Source organism: Heptranchias perlo, chromosome 3, assembly GCF_035084215.1.
Source record: "Heptranchias perlo isolate sHepPer1 chromosome 3, sHepPer1.hap1, whole genome shotgun sequence".
Classification (NCBI taxonomy): Eukaryota; Metazoa; Chordata; class Chondrichthyes; order Hexanchiformes; family Hexanchidae; genus Heptranchias; species Heptranchias perlo.
Window position 1 is genome coordinate 19,398,722 of NC_090327.1, and position 17,974 is coordinate 19,416,695.

At 46.5% G+C, this 17,974-nt stretch overlaps 1 protein-coding gene across 2 annotated transcripts in view; it reads left to right on the forward strand.

Moving 5' to 3' along the window:
- lama1 (laminin, alpha 1) overlaps positions 1-17,974 on the forward strand; it is a 361,123-nt gene that overhangs the window by 214,067 nt on the left and 129,082 nt on the right. For both annotated transcript variants that reach the window (XM_067978409.1, XM_067978414.1), the window contains exons 24-26: positions 1,122-1,265; positions 4,171-4,350; positions 6,108-6,293. In XM_067978409.1, the coding sequence (XP_067834510.1) occupies positions 1,122-1,265; positions 4,171-4,350; positions 6,108-6,293 (510 nt within the window). The remainder of the gene's footprint in view (positions 1-1,121; positions 1,266-4,170; positions 4,351-6,107; positions 6,294-17,974) is intronic.

Sequence of the window (17,974 nt, forward strand, 5' to 3'; positions counted from 1 at the left end):
GTTTAGTCATATAATTAAACTACCTGCACATATCATCTAATGAGAATTACTAATTTTATTCTCTTTCTACCGCACCTCCCTCCACAGTTCTATTTCTCTCGCTTTCTTTAGGACCTCTTGTGCCATCTGCTTCTCTCAAGAGAGGCAGTAAATAACTTGCCTCCAGCTTTCTGATCAACTGTTATTCCATATTTGACCTTGCCCTCCTCTGCTCGGTATGCAAGACAGCTCCGGAATGAGTTGACCTCTGATTTTTATCCTTTTGCCTAGGTGGTAGAGAACTTCCCCAGATGGTAAGCCAAGATAGGGAACTCATCAGTTGTAGGTGGGAACCTGAATTATGCCACCTATTCCTTGCTAACATACAAGTGAAGCTGTTGAGGTGGCAGGGTGCATCCACTGTGCCAAGGAGCGGAGAGCCACAGGTTTAAAATCTCAAATCCTGCTGTGTTGTTGCTAAGCAGAGGTCTGGCTCTCAATTCAGCAGATGATACAAAATTCGAGGGAGAGTCTGTCAAGCTACTGTCATGTGCCTCAAGCTGAAGAATGGAGCACTGGCAGCAGGTCACCATCCCTCTTATTGACAGAAAGTACATGAACTGGCAAGATCAGGAAAAGAGCAATTTGATACGCTCAAAAATGTACAACTGAGGATCATAACTTTTTAAAAACCTATTTTAAAAAAAATTAAACCACTTGTTTTGGGAGGAGTTTTGCAAAGTAATGACACAGTTACTGCAGTCTGAATGCTCATCTTACAGTCTCTTCCTCTTTCCTGCATCCTTACTGTGTGAAAATCAAGTCTCATCACACCATCTTCTGCTCGAACTCATTATTTTTCCCAAGATCTCAAAAGTCGGCATCTCCTGTTAGTCTTCACTCCCCTGTACAATCTAAAAGCTTTTAAAGCCCATTTGCTTTGACTTCTCTTCTGTGCTTTTCAATCCTTGATGCTGTTCTTCATCTACATTTCTCAATCAAAAAAACAGTGGAGTGGAAATCAGTAGAATAATGAACCAAGCTTGCGATGTATTATGTAAAACAAGCGCCTTCCAATCATGATCCGCTCTGTAATTCTGAATGTTGTTGTAAATACTGAAAATATATAAACCTCATTTCAGGAAAGTGTTTCTGGTGTTCGCTGCAATGAATGCAAGTATGGATCGTTTGCTCTCAGTCTCCGTAACCCAGCTGGCTGCAGCCATTGTTTCTGCTCTGAAGTATCCAATTCCTGCTCGGAGCTCCAAGGATTGGTCAGGATTCCTGTAAGAACAGCTTCATAACCTGCAACTAAAGATAGACCAGTGTTTGGTATCTCTCGCGAAAGAAAGCATTTTAAAAATTTATTCCTGTAGAAAATCCAAACAATGGGTAAAATATCGACTATGTAAAAGTATTGGTAGTTCCCAAACATTCAGTGGGGAGCAATTGGTGGACTGACCAAATAAAAAGTGATGGGGTCTTGGTCTTGAGTATCTCTTGATATATTAGCATTAAATCACATACATACTGGAAAAGTGTGAAATACCTACTTATAGTTCGGTGGTGAGGGTGATGTCGGAAGTGGCACTATCACCCTGCTAAACGGGATAGATTCAGAACAGATCTAGCAGCTCAAAACTGGGCATCCATGAGGCACTGTGGGCCATCAGCAGCAGCAAAATTGTATTCCACCACAATCTGTAACCTCATGACCCGGCATATTCCTCACTCTACCATTATCAACAAGCCAGGGGATCAACCTTGGCTCAGTGAGGAGTGTAGAAGAGCATGCCAGGAGCAGCACCAGGTGTACCTAAAAATGAGGTGCCAACCTGGTGAAGCTACATCTCAGGACTACATGCATGCTAAACAGCGGAAGCAACATGCTATAGACAGAGCTAAGCGATTTCACAACCAACAGATCAGATCAAAACTCTGCAGTCCTGCCACATCCAGTCATGAATGGTGGTGGACAATTAAACAACTATCGGGAGGAGGAAGCTCTGTAAACATCCCCATCCTCAATGATGGCAGATCCTAGCATGTGAGTGCAAAAGACAAGGCTGCAGCATTTGCAACCATCTTCAGCCAGAAGTGCCGAGTAGATGATCCATCTCAGGCTCCTCCCGATATCCCCACCATCACAGAACCCAGTTTTCAGCCAATTCGATATCAAGAAATGGCTGAGTGCACTGGATACAGCAAAGGCTATGGGCCCCGAGTGTAGTGCTGAAGACTTGTGCTCCAGAACTAGCCGCGCCACTAGCCAAACTGTTCCAGTACAGCTACAACACTGGCATCTATCCGACAATGTGGAAAATTGCCCAGGTATGTCCTGTCCACAAAAAGCAGGACAAATTCAATCCGGCCAATTACTGCCCCATCAGTCTACTCTCAATCATCAGCAAAGTGATGGAAGGTGTCGTCGACTCACCAATAACCTGCTCACCGATGCTCAGTTTGGGTTCCACCAGGGCCACTCGGCTCCAGACCTCATTACAGCCTTGGTCCAAACATGGACAAAAGAGCTGAATTGCAGAGGTGAGAGTGACTGCCCTTGATATCAAGGCAGCATTTGACCGTTGTGGCACCGAGGAGCTCTAGTAAAATTGAAGTCAATGGGAATCAGGGGGAAAACTCTCCAGTGGCTGGAGTCATAACCAACACAAAGGAAGATGGTAGTGGTTGTTGGAGACCAGTCATCTCAGCCCAAGGACATTGCTGTAGGAGTTCATCAGGACAGTGTCCTTGGCCCAACCATCTTCAGCTGCTTCATCAATGACCTTCCCTCCATCATAAGGTCAGAAATGGGGATGTTCACTGATGATTGCACAGTGTTCAGTTCCATTTGCAACCCCTCAGATAATGAAGCAGTCCATGCCCGCATGCAGCAAGACCTGGACAACATCCAGGCTTGGGCTCATAAGTGGCAAGTAACATTCGCGCCAGACAAGTGCCAGGCAATGACCATCTCCAACAAGAGAGAGTCTAACCACCTCCCCTTGACATTCAATGACATTACCATCACGGAATCCTCCACCATCAACATCCTGGGGGTCACCATTGACCAGTAACTTAACTGGACCAGCCACATAAATACTGTGGCTACAAGAGCAGGTCAGAGGCTGGGTATTCTGCGGCGAGTGACTCACCTCCTGACTCCCCAAAGCCTTTCCACCATCTACAAGGCACAAGTCAGGAGTGTGATGGAATACTCTCCACTTGCCTGGATGAATGCAGCTCCAACAATACTCAAGAAGCTCGACACCATCCAGGCAAAGCAGCCCACTTGATTGGTACCCCATCCACCACCCTAAACATTCACTCCCTTCACCACCGGCGCACCGTGGCTGCAGTGTGTACCATCTACAGGATGCACTGCAGCAACTCGCCAAGGCTTCTTCGACAGCACCTCCCAAACCCGCGACCTCTACCAACTAGAAGGACAAGGGCAGCAGGCACATGGGAACAACACCACCTGCACGTTCCCCTCCAAGTCACACACCATCCCGACTTGGAAATATATTGCCATTCCTTCATCGTCGCTGGGTCAAAATCCTAACAGCATTGTGGGAGAACCTTCACCACACAGACTGCAGCGGTTCAAGAAGGCGGCTCACCACCCCCTTCTCAAGGGCAATTAGGGATGGGCAATAAATGCTGGCCTCGCCAGCGACGCCACATCCCCATGAACAAATAAAAAAGTCATGCAAGATAAAGCAGTGAGCTTTGTCGATCATTCTTAACAGTGAAATGTAAATGGTATTTTTAAAAAGTCTTCACTTATATTTACGTGTAAATTATTTGTATTTTTAACAAGAAATTATTTGATTTTTAAGAAGGTTGCTTAATTTTTATCACTAAAGATAGTTGAGCTGAATAAGATGCTGAAAATTCAAGATAATTAACCGTGACATTACAAAGAAAATCATTTTACTTTAACCAGTAAAGAATCATTTTAGATGGTAGTGGGAAAAAATGATTCATCACTTGTTGTATATACATATGTAGCAATGGCATGTGAAAAATACACTGTAGAATACCAGTATCTACAGTCTGAAAAATACCTAAAATAATATGACTAGTTAAGCTCAACTTTAGGTAACATGTTTTCTCTCTGTCTCTCCCTGTGTTTCTATCAATGTACTTAAATATACACCCAAACACATTACACCTGTATCTATGTAGCTGACCCTGACTCCCGACCAGCTGATTATGCGTGTCGTCAGCCAAGGCAATCTGACTGGTACAACAGAGGGCGTCTTCTCTCATCCCCCAGAGATCTTGCTAGATGCTGCATTGGTACAGAGACACCTCCAAAGAGAGCCATATTACTGGTTACTACCTGCGCAGTTCACAGGAGATAAGGTGAGAGAAACAGATGCAAATTAAATGTGAAGGCGAACAATGCTTGGCATTAAGTTCCTGAAGTCTACTGAAAAAAAACCCATAGCAATCAGTGTATTCGTAAAATATTTAGCAAATAGCAATGAGTCTGCTTTTTTTAAAATACAGGACTTGCACCCTTTTAAATTACAGCTCTTTTTTTCTGGAGACAATGCTGTAAAGTTTACAATGTGACCTCCATGCTCCTGGAGGTAGAGAAAACCACCTTGTCAAGTAGTTTTGTCCTATATCCGAGGGCCATAGGTTAGCCACCGGCAAATGTAAATGGCTTCCATTGAGCTCTCAGCCTATGGTACAGTGCAGAGCAGAGCAGTTTTCACATCTGTGGACAGAAACATAAAGCTCCAAATGTGTCATATGTCAGGATGGATAAACTGTTTATTCATGAGTCACAGAAAAGGCTCCTTCAGGAGCACCCCTAAAGAAAGGTTTTGCCTCCCATAGCTCGTGGACATTACTGTACATCCAGATTAATGTGAAACATAAAGTTCTTACAGCTTAACAAGTATATAGGTTGTTTTGTTAAAAAATTCTACCCTAAGCCCAGCTGTATTGCTAAATAGCAGCTATAAAAGGGTTAAGTTATGAGGACTGGTTGCATAGACTAGGCTTGTAGTCCCTTGAGTATAGAAGACTAAGGGGTGATCGAATTGAGGTGTTTGACATGAATAGAAGGAGTTGATAGGGTAGACAGAGAGAAACTATTTCCTCTGGTAGAAGAGACCAGAACAAGGGGGCACAACCTTAAAATTAGAGCTGGGCCTTTCAGGGGTAGTGGAAATCTGGAATTCTCTCCCCCAAAAAGCTGTTGAGGCTCGATCAATTGAAAATTTCAAAACTGTTATTGATAGATTTTTGTTAGGTCAGGATATTAAGGGATATGGAACCAAGGGGGGGTAAATGGAGTTGATCAGCCATGATCTAATTGAATGGTGGAACAGGCTCGAGGGGCTGAATGGCCTACTCCTGCTCCTATGTTCCTAAAAGTAAACCAATAAAGCAACCTACTCTTGTTCCAATAACTAAGTAGAGTTGTTGTTTTCATATCTTCACAATCTTCCCTTGGAAAATAATGAGAAGTTGTGGAAGGATTGGCAGTCTGATTAACAGTCTGTTCCTTCCATGGCCATAACCACCTTTATACCAGCCAATAGGTTGTTAGTAGACGGGAGAGTTTTAAGGGCTCCCGGGCCAGCTGTGTTCAGGAAAACGTGGTCTGCATGCAGCCTAACAAGTGGTCCTTAAAGGGACCACTGGAGGCCACCACCAAAAAGGTACGTTATTTAAAATATTCTTACCGAAATGTAGAGCTGTGAGATGCAGGAGCACTCCTCCCGGCCCCACTGCAGTGCCAAAGACCGTTGCCGGTTTCCGCTCGGCCCCCTGCCTCCTGATCACCCCCCTCCCCCTCGATCGCTTCCCCCCTCTCTCCCACGACATACCTGAGGGCTGCTGTCGGTGATGTACCGGCACAAAAATGAAATGCTGTTTGCTGGCGTGCTGCCCAGGGAAGCCCAGCAGGCATCTGTAGCTCGCCTGTCTCATGTAAATGTGGCTCGAGGCTCAATATTGGGTGTGCCTCGGGCCTAACTGTTATATCATTCCGTCGGCCTGCCAATTTTTAGGCCATTGTGTTTATGTTCTGTACATTGTTTACTGTTAAAACCCTACAAACTTAAACCTCATCAGGCTGAGACTTTATCATCCTCTTTCTACAGCTTTTGGCTTATGGAGGGAAACTGAGATATGCAGTTGCCTTTTATGCTCACGATGGCTCTGGAAACTTAAACCTGGAACCTCAGATCCTACTGAAAGGAGGCCGCAGCAGCAAAATGGTAATTTGCAGGATCATCCCTACTCCCGCAAATGGACAGCAAAGCGGGCATGCGATAGACTTGACTGAGGTAAGTCTGCTACCAACTTTGCCAAACTATTGGAATTTGTTTTCTAATCCCCATTACTCCATTACTTGTATTTTAATTCAATAGGTGCAAATTAAGATTCTTTTTGGAAAATTAGAAATAATTGAAAGCTATTTAGCATCTATCTACCTATCGATTACTTTTAATATTGTAAAAATGGTATGACTGCAAGCATTTCCATAGAAGTTCACAGCACAGAAGGAGGCCATTCATTGGCCCGTAAAAATTGCTCCGGGCAGCAAACCAGCAGTGCTTGCTGCTCATTAAATTTAAATTCAGCCATTAAGTTACTGTGTTCTTTTTGGCGGCAACTTCCTTGAACTGCGAGTTCAGCTAACATCAGCGTTCTGTCCCGGGCTGTGTGAGTGGTGAAAGGATCTCTAAGGCCCCTCAACCAATCAGCAAAACAAGCCACGCTGTGAGAACCGGGAAGTGCAGTTCATAGACAAACAGCACAGACTAAAAACCCGCATGTGCCTGATAAGGTATTATAAAGTAACATAGAGAAAGTGAAATAAAGAGAGGATCAGATTAAAAGACCGAGATAAAAGAGACAGAAGGAAAAAGTAAAAAAAATGTAAATTTTTTAATTTTAATTTTTTTTTTTAAATGTCCAACAACTATTAAAATCAGGAGTAATGAGACTTTTAAAAGTTAATTTTCAGTGTCAGAGAGGTTGTTTGGCAGTCATTAAAACTTACCACGCTGTTAAAACTTGGTTTAGACTCAAAAAAACTGAGCAGACCTGTTGTATGACGAGATTAGTTAGTTTCCAGTTGGGCAGAAGAGTAAGTTGGCACTGGTCCATTGATTCTATTGATTGCAACCGACGGTGTCCCTTTAAGGCAAAGCTATCACATCGCTGGCGAACCAGAAAGAGAAAGTTCTGGATTTCCGCGTTTGACTGCGCATGTGCGGTTGCTGGAACTTGCTCTTCGATTTCGCCACTAATAACGGTGAGTGTTATTGGGCTCACCGTTATTTTGAAAGCAATTTCCAGTCCATTGTGTCTTGTGCTGGCTGTTTGTCCATTGTGTCGTGTACTGGCTCTTTCCTATATTAATCCAAAACTGATCCTATTGCCCGGCTCTCTCCCTTAGGCCTGTATCTTCCACTGCTTTAAATATTTATCCAATTATCCTTTAAGAGATGCAATGGTCTCTGTCTCAACCACCCAGTGTAGCAAAGCATCCCATATATTTAACAGCCCCCTGTGTAAAGAAATTTCTCCCAACTTTTGACTCTTCTAATGACAAGTTTTGACTTCTTGTTGTCCTCACACGTCCAGCTCAATTGATATGCTTCAAACTCGCATTGTAATTGATGCTAATTTCTGTATCACCATTTTTCCCATCTCTATTCAAATTTCTTCCACCTGATTGGCTAATATGCAAATTTATTCTTTGCGATTGAAATTTAATTGAAACGTCTGCCTGACTGGCTAATATGCAAATTTATTCATTGTGATTCAAATTTAATTGAAAATTGGTCATATGCAAATTTCTTAGAAAGGAGAAGGTGAACCAATCAAACAGCTCAAAACACTTTTGGGGGAAAAAAATTGGCTGTCAGCTTTTCCATCAGCCTCTCAACAGCAACTAGGCAAAAAAAATAGCATTAGTGACATCTAAAAATGTTACAGAACTTACTTACAATTTACCCAGAAAATTGCTCAACTTCTATTGGAAATGCATCTATTAAGTTTTGCCCACTGAGACCTAACCTCTGTTGGGTCTAGGACTCAGCTTTTGTGACCCATTCCAAACTGTTGTGCACTATTCTCAATCTGCCATGCCTCATTTCCAGGCCACTCTGACCTGTTCTGCCCACCCCAACTCAACGTGTTCTTCAGTTCTCACGTCTACTTCCCAGCCCCGAGTTCCCCCCTCAACCCATTCCCACAATTCTCATTCCTCTGGGAATCTTTTCAGCATCAAGCCAGTTTCCAGTTCTAAAAACACTGATAAAGTGTTACAAATTTCTACTCCAAGTGTAATGCTTTGCCCAGCGGGAGTTGGGAGTTTAGGCATTGAGGTCATTAGCAAACGCACTGTAAGATCATTTAGTACGGGAAGTAATCGGCAAAAGAACTGGAGGGGAAATGAGGAGAAATTTTTTTCACACAGAGGATTGTTATGATCTGGAACACACTACCTGAAAGGATAGTGGAAGCAGATTTCATAGGAACTTTCAAAAGGCAATTGGATATGTACTTGAAGAGGACTAATTTTCAGGGTTATGGGGAAAAAGCTGGGGTGTGGGACTAAATTGGACAGTCCTTTCAAAGAGCCGGCACAGGCACGATGGGCCAAATGGCCTCCTGTGCTGTATCATGTTATGATTCTATGAAATGGCTTTGAATCTGAGGGACCACTAACAGATTGGAGTGGGACTACAGGCTGGTGACAGTGGTTCTTAGCCCACTTGCTCCTAATGCTACCAGATCCCAGGCATGCCGCCCATCATGCTCCTCCTGACCCCATAAAAGTAATTTTAAAAATGGAAATGTACCAGTCCCTATTTTAACCTAAGTCGTTTTAGACACCACCCGATTTTAAACTACATTGACGTCAACTGGGGGATTAAGTTAAAATCGGGACGTTTTGTGAGCAGTCCCATCATGGACCACTGGATAGGGCGCTCTATGCCTAGTACCAGTGGACAGCATTTGCACAGCACATGCTCCGCCCATTGGCACCTGAACATTGCATTGAGATCCTATGTACACCATACTGTTAGGAATGTAAATTTTGTAATACTACATTGCCTTTATGCCAAGGATGAATTCTTGGACACAGAGTCTCAAACGCCTGCCATTTATTAAAAGTTAAATGTTACATATAAACGACCAACGAGGTTACGAAGAATGCTTTGCCGGTTTACAGTTGGTTGAGCTCAATTCTCTAGATTTCTCCCGTCTTCATCTCCCAACCTCGCATTAAAATGGTCTTGCTTTTAAACCTAGCTAAAAGGCCATTACATCACCTCCTCCATGACCTTTATTCTTAGTTTTACATTAGGTATTAGCTCAGCATACCAAGACTCAAAAAGAGCTCCACAGCACGATCTCAGGACATAAGATAAACTACTGTATCTATTTACATGTACAGAAAAAAAGAAACAAATAGTTGTATCCATGAGAATATTGGAACTATCCTCGGCTATTTTATTTGACAACAATTACAGCCTTTCAGATTTCTTGACATTCTACAGATATTGCCTGTCAACAGCATTTGTAGGTTGTTTAATTCTAAGATTTTAACGACAGAACTAATAAAATTAAAGCAATATTAGTGATTCTTTCATGTAAAGTGGATTGCATAACTATTTCTCAACGTTATTCTCCAACAGTCCCCCCTTTGTGGGATCTTGGGAGTGAATATCCCAAGATCCACACCTCATCATGTTAGCATCACATGCCTCTGATTTGCAAACCTTAATGAGGCGCCCACTTGAAATAGGCTCATTTCCAGAACCGATTGGAAATGTTGACAGGCAGATCGGGCTTGGGAACAGGGTGGTAAGTTAAGCACCGTGATAGCACTGGGTTTTAAGGGGAAAAATATCTGGTGTACTCTGCTTAGAATATAGCTTAATGTCTTTAATGTACTGGCCTCTATCTGGCCTCCCAATTGGAGCTGTCACCTTTCTACCGGTTCACCATTCTGTCAAATTGAGAGTAAAATAGGGTGGTAACAGTAGGGGACTTTAACTTTCCCAACATTGACTGGGACAGCCATAGCATTAGGGGCTTGGATGGAGAGAAATTTGTTGAGTGTATTCAAGAGGAATTTCTCATTCAGTATGTGGATGGCCCAACTAGAGAGGGGGCAAAACTTGACCTCCTCTTGGGAAATAAGGAAGGGCAGGTGACAGAAGTGTTAGTGAGGGATCACTTTGGGACCAGTGATCATAATTTCATTAGTTTTAAGATAGTTATGGAGAATGATAGGTCTGGCCCAAAAGTTAAAATTCTAAATTGGGGAAAGGCCAATTTTGATGGTATTAGACAGGAACTTTCAGAAGTTGATTGGGAGAGTCTGTTGGCAGGCAAAGGGACGTCTGGTAAGTGGGAGGCTTTCAAAAGTGTGTTAACCAGGGTTCAGGGTATGCACACTCCTTATAAAGTGAAGGGCAAGGCTGGTGGAAGTAGGGATCCTTGGATGACTCGGGAGGTTGAGGCCTTAGTCAAAAGGAAGAAGGAGGCATATGACATGCATAGGCAGCTGGGATCAAGTGGATCCCTTGAAGAGTATAGAGATTGCCGGAGTAGAGTTAAGAGAGAAATCAGGAGGGCAAAAGGGGGACATGAGATTGCTTTGGCAGATAAGGCAAAGGAGAATCCAAAGAGCTTCTCCAAATACATAAAGGGCAAAAGAGTAACTAGGGAGAGAGTAGGGCCTCTTAAGGATCAACAAAGTCATCTATGTGTGGAACCACAAGAGATGGGTGAGATCCTAAATGAATATTTCACATCAGTATTTACGGTTGAGAAAGGCATGGATGTTAGGGAACTTGGGGAAATAAATAGTGATGTCTTGAGGAGTGTACATATTACAGAGAGGGAGGTGCTGGAAGTCTTAACGCGCATCAAGGTAGATAAATCTCCGGGACCTGATGAAGTGTATCCCAGGATGTTATGGGAGGTTAGGGAGGAAATTGCGGGTCCCCTAGCAGAGATATTTGAATCATCGACAGCTACAGGTGAGGTGCCTGAAGATTGGAGGGTAGCAAATGTTGTGCCTTCGTTTAAGAAGGGCGGCAGGGAAAAGCCTGGGAACTACAGACCGGTGAGCCTGACATCTGTAGTGGGTAAGTTGTTCGAGGGTATTCTGAGAGACAGGATCTACAGGCATTTGGAGAGGCAGGGACTGATTAGGAACAGTCAGCATGGTTTTGTGAGGGGAAAATCATGTCTCACGAATTTGATTGAGTTTTTTGATGGGGTAACCAAGAAGATAGATGAGGGCTGTGCAGTAGACGTGGTCTACATGGACTTTAGCAAAGCCTTTGACAAGGTACCGCAGGGTAGGTTGTTACATAAGGTGAAATCTCACGGGATCCAAGGTGAGGTAGCCAATTGGATACAAAATTGGATTGACGACAGAAGACAGAGGGTGGTTGTAGAGGGTTGTTTTTCAAACTGGAGGCCTGTGACCAGCAGTGTGCCTCAGGGATCGGTGCTGGGTCCGCTGTTATTTGTTATTTATATTAATGATTTGGATGAGAATTTAGGAGGCATGGTTAGTAAGTTTGCAGATGACACCAAGATTGGTGGCATTGTGGACAGTGAAGAAGGTTATCTAGGATTGCAACGGGATCTTGATAAATTGGGCCAGTGGGCCGATGAATGGCAGATGGAGTTTAATTTAGATAAATGTGAGGTGGTGCATTTTGGTAGATCGAATCGGGCCAGGACCTACTCCGTTAATGGTAGGGCGTGGGAAGAGTTATAGAACAAAGAGATCTAGGAGTACAGGTTCATAGCTCCTTGAAAGTGGAGTCACAGGTGGATAGGGTGGTGAAGAAGGCATTCAGCATGCTTGGTTTCATTGGTCAGAACATTGAATACAGGAGTTGGGATGTCTTGTTGAAGTTGTACAAGACATTAGTAAGGCCACACTTGGAATACTGTGTACAGTTCTGGTCACCCTATTATAGAAAGGATATTATTAAACTAGAAAGAGTGCAGAAAATATTTACTAGGATGCTACCGGGACTTGATGGTTTGACTTATAGGGAGAGGTTGGATAGACTGAGACTTTTTTCCCTGGAGAGTAGGAGGTTTAGGGGTGATCTTATAGAAGTCTATAAAATAATGAGGGGCATAGATAAGGTAGATAGTCAAAATCTTTTCCCAAAGGTAGGGGAGTCTATAACGAGGGGGCATAGATTTAAGGTGAGAGGGGAGAGATACAAAAGGGTCCAGAGGGGCAATTTTTTCACTCAAAGGGTGGTGAGTGTCTGGAACGAGCTGCCAGAGGCAGTAGTAGAGGCGGGTACAATTTTGTCTTTTAAAAAGCATTTGGACAGTTACATGGGTAAGATGGGTATAGAGGGATATGGGCCAAGTGCAGGCAATTGGGACTAGCTTAGTGGTATAAACTGGGCGACATGGACATGTTGGGCCGAAGGGCCTGTTTCCATGTTGTAAACTTCTATGATTCTATTCTATAACTATAGAACCATAGAAAAAATACAGCACAGAAGGGGGCCATTCGGCCCATCGTGTCCGCTCCGGCTCGAAGAACAACCAGATGCCCATTCTAATCCCACCTTCCAGCCCCCGGTCCGTCGCCCTGCAGCTTACAGCACTTTAGGTGCAGGTCCAGGTACTTTTTAAAAGGGTCGAGGGTCCCTGCCTCTACCACCAATTCAGACAGTGAATTCCATACACCCACCACCCTCTGGGTAAAAAAGTTTCTCCTCATGTCCCCTCTAATCCTGCCGCCAATCAGCTTAAATCTATGTCCTCTAGTTCTTGAACTCTCCGCTAGGGGAAACAGGTACTTCCTGTCTCCTCTATCTGGGCTCCTCATAATTTTGTACACCACAACCAAGTCTCCCCTCAGCCTCCTCTGCTCCAAGGAAAACAACCCCAGCCTATCCAATCTCCCCTCGTAGCTGCAATTTTCAAGCCCTGGCAACATTCTTGTAAATCTTCTCTGCACTCTCTCCAGAGCAATTACATCCTTCCTGTAATGTGGTGACCAGAACTGCGCACAATACTCCAGCTGTGGCCTTACCAGCGTTTTATACAGTTCCATCATTACATCCCTGCTTTTGTATTCTATACCTCGGCTCATAACGGAGAGCATTCCATATGCCTTCTTCACAACCTTACCTACCACTACTGCCACCTTCAGGGACCTGTGCACTTGCACTCCAAGGACTCTCACTTCCTCTACCCCTCTCAATATATTCCCGTCTACTGCTTATTCCCTTTTATGTTTGCCCTCCCTAAGTGCATTACCTCACACTTCTCTGGGTTGAACTCCATTTGCCACTTTTCCGGCCACTCCACCAACCCATTGATATCTTCTTGGAGTCTACAGCTATCCTCTTCACGATCAACTACACGGCCAATTTTTGTGTCATCTGCAAATTTGCCAATCATGCCCCCTACATTCAAGTCTCAACCATTAATATATACCACAAACAGCAAGGGACCCAACACTGAGCTCTGTGGCACACCACTGGAAACGGATTTCCATTCACAAAGACATCCATCGACTTTTACCCTTTGTTTCCTGTTACTGAGCCAATTTTGGATCCAATTCGCCACATTTCCCTGTATCCCATGGGCTTTTACCTTTCTGACCAGTCTGCCATGTGGGACCTTGTCAAATGCCTTACTAAAATCCATGTAGACAACATCCACTGCATTACCCTCATCAATCCTCCTTGTCACTTCCTCAAAGAATTCAATCAGATTTGTAAGGCATGACCTTCCCTGAACAAATCCATGCTGACTATCTCTGATTAAACCATGCCTTTCCAAGTGACAGTTTATCTTATCTCTCAGTATTGATTCTAATGGTTTGCCCACCACCGAGGTAAGGCTGACCGGCCTATAATTGTTCGGCCTTTCCCTCATACCCTTTTTAAACAATGGTGCTACGTTTGCAGTCTTCCAGTCCTCTGGTACTTCCCCTGTATCTAATGAGGATTGGAAAATGATCCTCAGAGCATCTGCTAGAGTGTTAATGTGTGGCTGATCAGTGCCTAGCCCGGTGCTCCTTGTCCATCCTCCCCCCGCCTACCCCCCCCCCCCCCCCCCCACCACCGAACCCACTGCTCTACCTGCTGGATTTTGTGATTAATAAAGCATCATTCAGGCATTGATATATTTCTTTGCCCACGTAGTTTTCATATTTTAAAAATAAAATTGCTGTTACATTGAGGGAGCGGGGGCACGTGTCAGTGGCTGGGAAACCCGGAAATACCGGGAAGGTGGAGGTCATAGTATCATGGTAGTACCATAGTATGGTGCAGCACAGAAGGATGCCATTCGGCCCATCGTACCTGTGCCGGCGCTTTGAAAGAGCTATCCAATTAGTCCCATTCCCCTGCTCTTTCCCCATAGCCCTGTCATTTTTCTCCCTTCAAATATTTACCTAATTCCCTTTTGAAAGTTACTATCGAATCTGTTTCCACCACCCTTTCAGGCAGTGCATTTCAGATCGAAACAGCTTACTGCGTAATCAGCTTAAATCTGTGGCGTCTGGTTACTGACCCTTCTGCCACTGGAAACAGTTTCTCTTTATTTAGTCTGTCAAAACTGTTCGTGATTTTGAACCCCTCTATCAAATCTCCTCTTAACCTTCTCTGCTCTCAGGAGAACAACCCCAGCTTAAGAACATAAGAAATCGGAGCAGGAGTAGGCCAATCGGTCCCTCGATCCTGCTCCGCCATTCAATAAGATCATGGCTGATCTGATCCTAACCTCAAATTTAAATTCATGTCCAATTTCGTGCCCGCTCCCCGTAACCCCTAATTCCCTTTACTTCTAGGAAACTGTCTATTTCTGTTTTAAATTTATTTAATGATGTAGCTTCCACAGCTTCCTGGGGCAGCAAATTCCACAGACCTACTACCCTCTGAGTGAAGAAGTTTCTCCTCATCTCAGTTTTGAAAGAGCAGCCCCTTATTCTAAGATTATGCCCCCTAGTTCTAGTTTCACCCATCCTTGGGAACATCCTTACCGCATCCACTCGATCAAGCCCCTTCACAATCTTATATGTTTCAATAAGATCGCCTCTCATTCTTCTGAACTCCAATGAGTAGAGTCCCAATCTACTCAACCTCTCCTCATATGTCCGCCCCCTCATCCCCGCGATTAACCGAGTGAACCTTCTTTGTACTGCCTCGAGAGCAAGTATGTCTTTTCTTAAGTATGGACACCAAAACTGTATGCAGTATTCCAGGTGCGGTCTAACCAGGGTTTTGTATAGCTGCAGCATAACTTCTGCCCCCTTGTACTCGAGTCCTCTAGATATAAAGGCCAGCATTCCATTTGCCTTATTGATTATTTTCTGCACCTGTTCATGACACTTCAATGATCTATGTACCTGAACCCCTAGTACTGCAGTACTTTCCAGTTTCTCGCCATCAAGATAATAACTTGCTCTCTGATTTTTCCTGCCAAAGTGCATAACCTCACATTTTCCAATATTGTATTGCATCTGCCAAATCTCCGCCCACTCACCCAAATAGTGGGTCTCTAGTCTCTCCAAATAACTCATCTCTGGTACCATTCTAGTAAATCTCCTCTGCACCCTCTCTAAGGCCTTGACATCCTTCCTAAAGTCTGGTGCCCAGAAATGAACACAATACTCCAGCTGAGGCCTAACCAGTGTTTTATAAAGGTTCAACATAACTTCCTTGCTTTTGTACTCTACGCCTCTATTAATGAAGCCCAGGATCCCATATGCTTTTTTAAAGGCCTTCTCAACTTGTCCTGCCACCTTCAAAGATTTGTGTACAGACACCCCCGGGTCTCTCTGTTCCTGTACTCGCTTTAAAATTGTTCTGTTTAGTTTATATTTCCTCTCTTTGTTCTTCATACCAAAATATTTCACTTCACACTTCTCTGCGTTAAATTTCATCTGCTATGTGACTGCCCATTTCACCCGTCTATCTGTCTTCCTGAAGTCTGTTACTATCCTCCACATTGTTTACTATATTTTCGTCTCACCTGCAAACTTTGAAATTGTACCTTCTATACCCAAGTCCAGGTCATTAATATATATAAAAAAGGGCAATGACCCTAATACCGACCCCTGTGGAACACCACTATATACTTCCCTCCCATCTGAAAAAGAACCATTCACCACTACTCTCGGCTTTGTGTCCCATAGCCAATTTTGTATCCACGCTGCCACTGTCCCTTTAATCCCACGGGCTTCAATTTTGCTAACAAATCTATTATGTGGTACTTTATCAAGTGCCTTTTGAAAGTCCATACACACAATATCAACCATACTAGAGTCATCAACCCTCTCCATTACCTCTTCATAGAAATCAATCAAGTTAGTCAAACACAATTTTCCTTTAATAAATCCACGCTGACTTTCATTTCTTAGCCCATACTTTCCCAATTGCCAATTAATTTTGTCCCGGATTATTGTCTCTAAAAGTTCCCAAATTTAACAGCAGGACCTCATTAGAATTTTCTCACTCCGATTCTCACCCGGCAGCTGGCCAGATCGCGGTGGCGGGGCGGTGGGGGAGAGATCGCGGTGGCGGGGCGGTGGGGGAGAGATCGCGGTGGCGGGGCGGTGGGGGAGAGATCGCGGTGGCGGGGCGGTGGGGGAGAGATCGCGGTGGCGGGGCGGTGGGGGAGAGATCGCGGTGGCGGGGCGGTGGGGGAGAGATCGCGGTGGCGGGGCGGTGGGGGAGAGATCGGGGTGGCGGGGCGGTGGGGGAGAGATCGGGGTGGCGGGGCGGTGGGGGAGAGATCGCGGTGGCGCGGCGGTGGGGGAGAGATCGCGGTGGCGGGGCGGTGGGGGAGAGATCGGGGTGGCGGGGCGGTGGGGGAGAGATCGCGGTGGCGGGGCGGTGGGGGAGAGATCGGGGTGGCGGGGCGGTGGGGGAGAGATCGCGGTGGCGGGGCGGTGGGGGAGAGATCGGGGTGGCGGGGCGGTGGGGGAGAGATCGCGGTGGCGGGGCGGTGGGGGAGAGATCGCGGTGGTGGGGGAGCGATCGCGGTGGCGGGGCGGTGGGGGAGCGATCGCGGTGGCGGGGCGGTGGGGGAGAGATCGCGGTGGCGGGGCGGTGGGGGAGAGATCGCGGTGGTGGGGGAGCGATCGCGGTGGCGGGGCGGTGGGGGAGAGATCGCGGTGGCGGGGCGGTGGGGGAGAGATCGCGGTGGCGGGGCGGTGGGGGAGAGATCGCGGTGGCGGGGCGGTGGGGGAGAGATCGCGGTGGCGGGGCGGTGGGGGAGAGATCGCGGTGGCGAGGCGGTGGGGGAGAGATCGCGGTGGCGGGGCGGTGGGGGAGAGATCGCGGTGGTGGGGGAGCGATCGCGGTGGCGGGGCGGTGGGGGAGAGATCGCGGTGGCGGGGCGGTGGGGGAGAGATCGCGGTGGTGGGGGAGCGATCGCGGTGGCGGGGCGGTGGGGGAGAGATCGCGGTGGCGGGGCGGTGGGGGAGAGATCGCGGTGGCGAGGCGGTGGGGGAGAGATCGCGGTGGCGGGGCGGTGGGGGAGAGATCGCGGTGGTGGGGGAGCGATCGCGGTGGTGGGGGAGCGATCGCGGTGGCGGGGCGGTGGGGGAGAGATCGCGGTGGCGGGGTGGTGGGGAGAGATCGGGGCGGTGGGGGAGAGATCGCGGTGGCGGGGCGGTGGGGGAGAGATCGCGGTGGCGGGGGAGGGATCGCGGTGGCGGGGTGGTGGGGGAGCGATCGCGGTGGCGGGGTGGTGGGGAGAGATCGCGGTGGCGGGGAGAGATCGCGGTGGCGGGGCGGTGGGGGAGAGATCGCGGTGGCGGGGCGGTGGGGGAGAGATCGCGGTGGCGGGGCGGTGGGGGAGAGATCGCGGTGGCGGGGCGGTGGGGGAGAGATAGCGGTGGCGGGGCGGCGGGGGAGAGATCGCGGTGGCGGGGGAGGGATCGCGGTGGCGGGGGAGGGATCGCGGTGGCGGGGCGGTGGGGGAGAGATCGCGG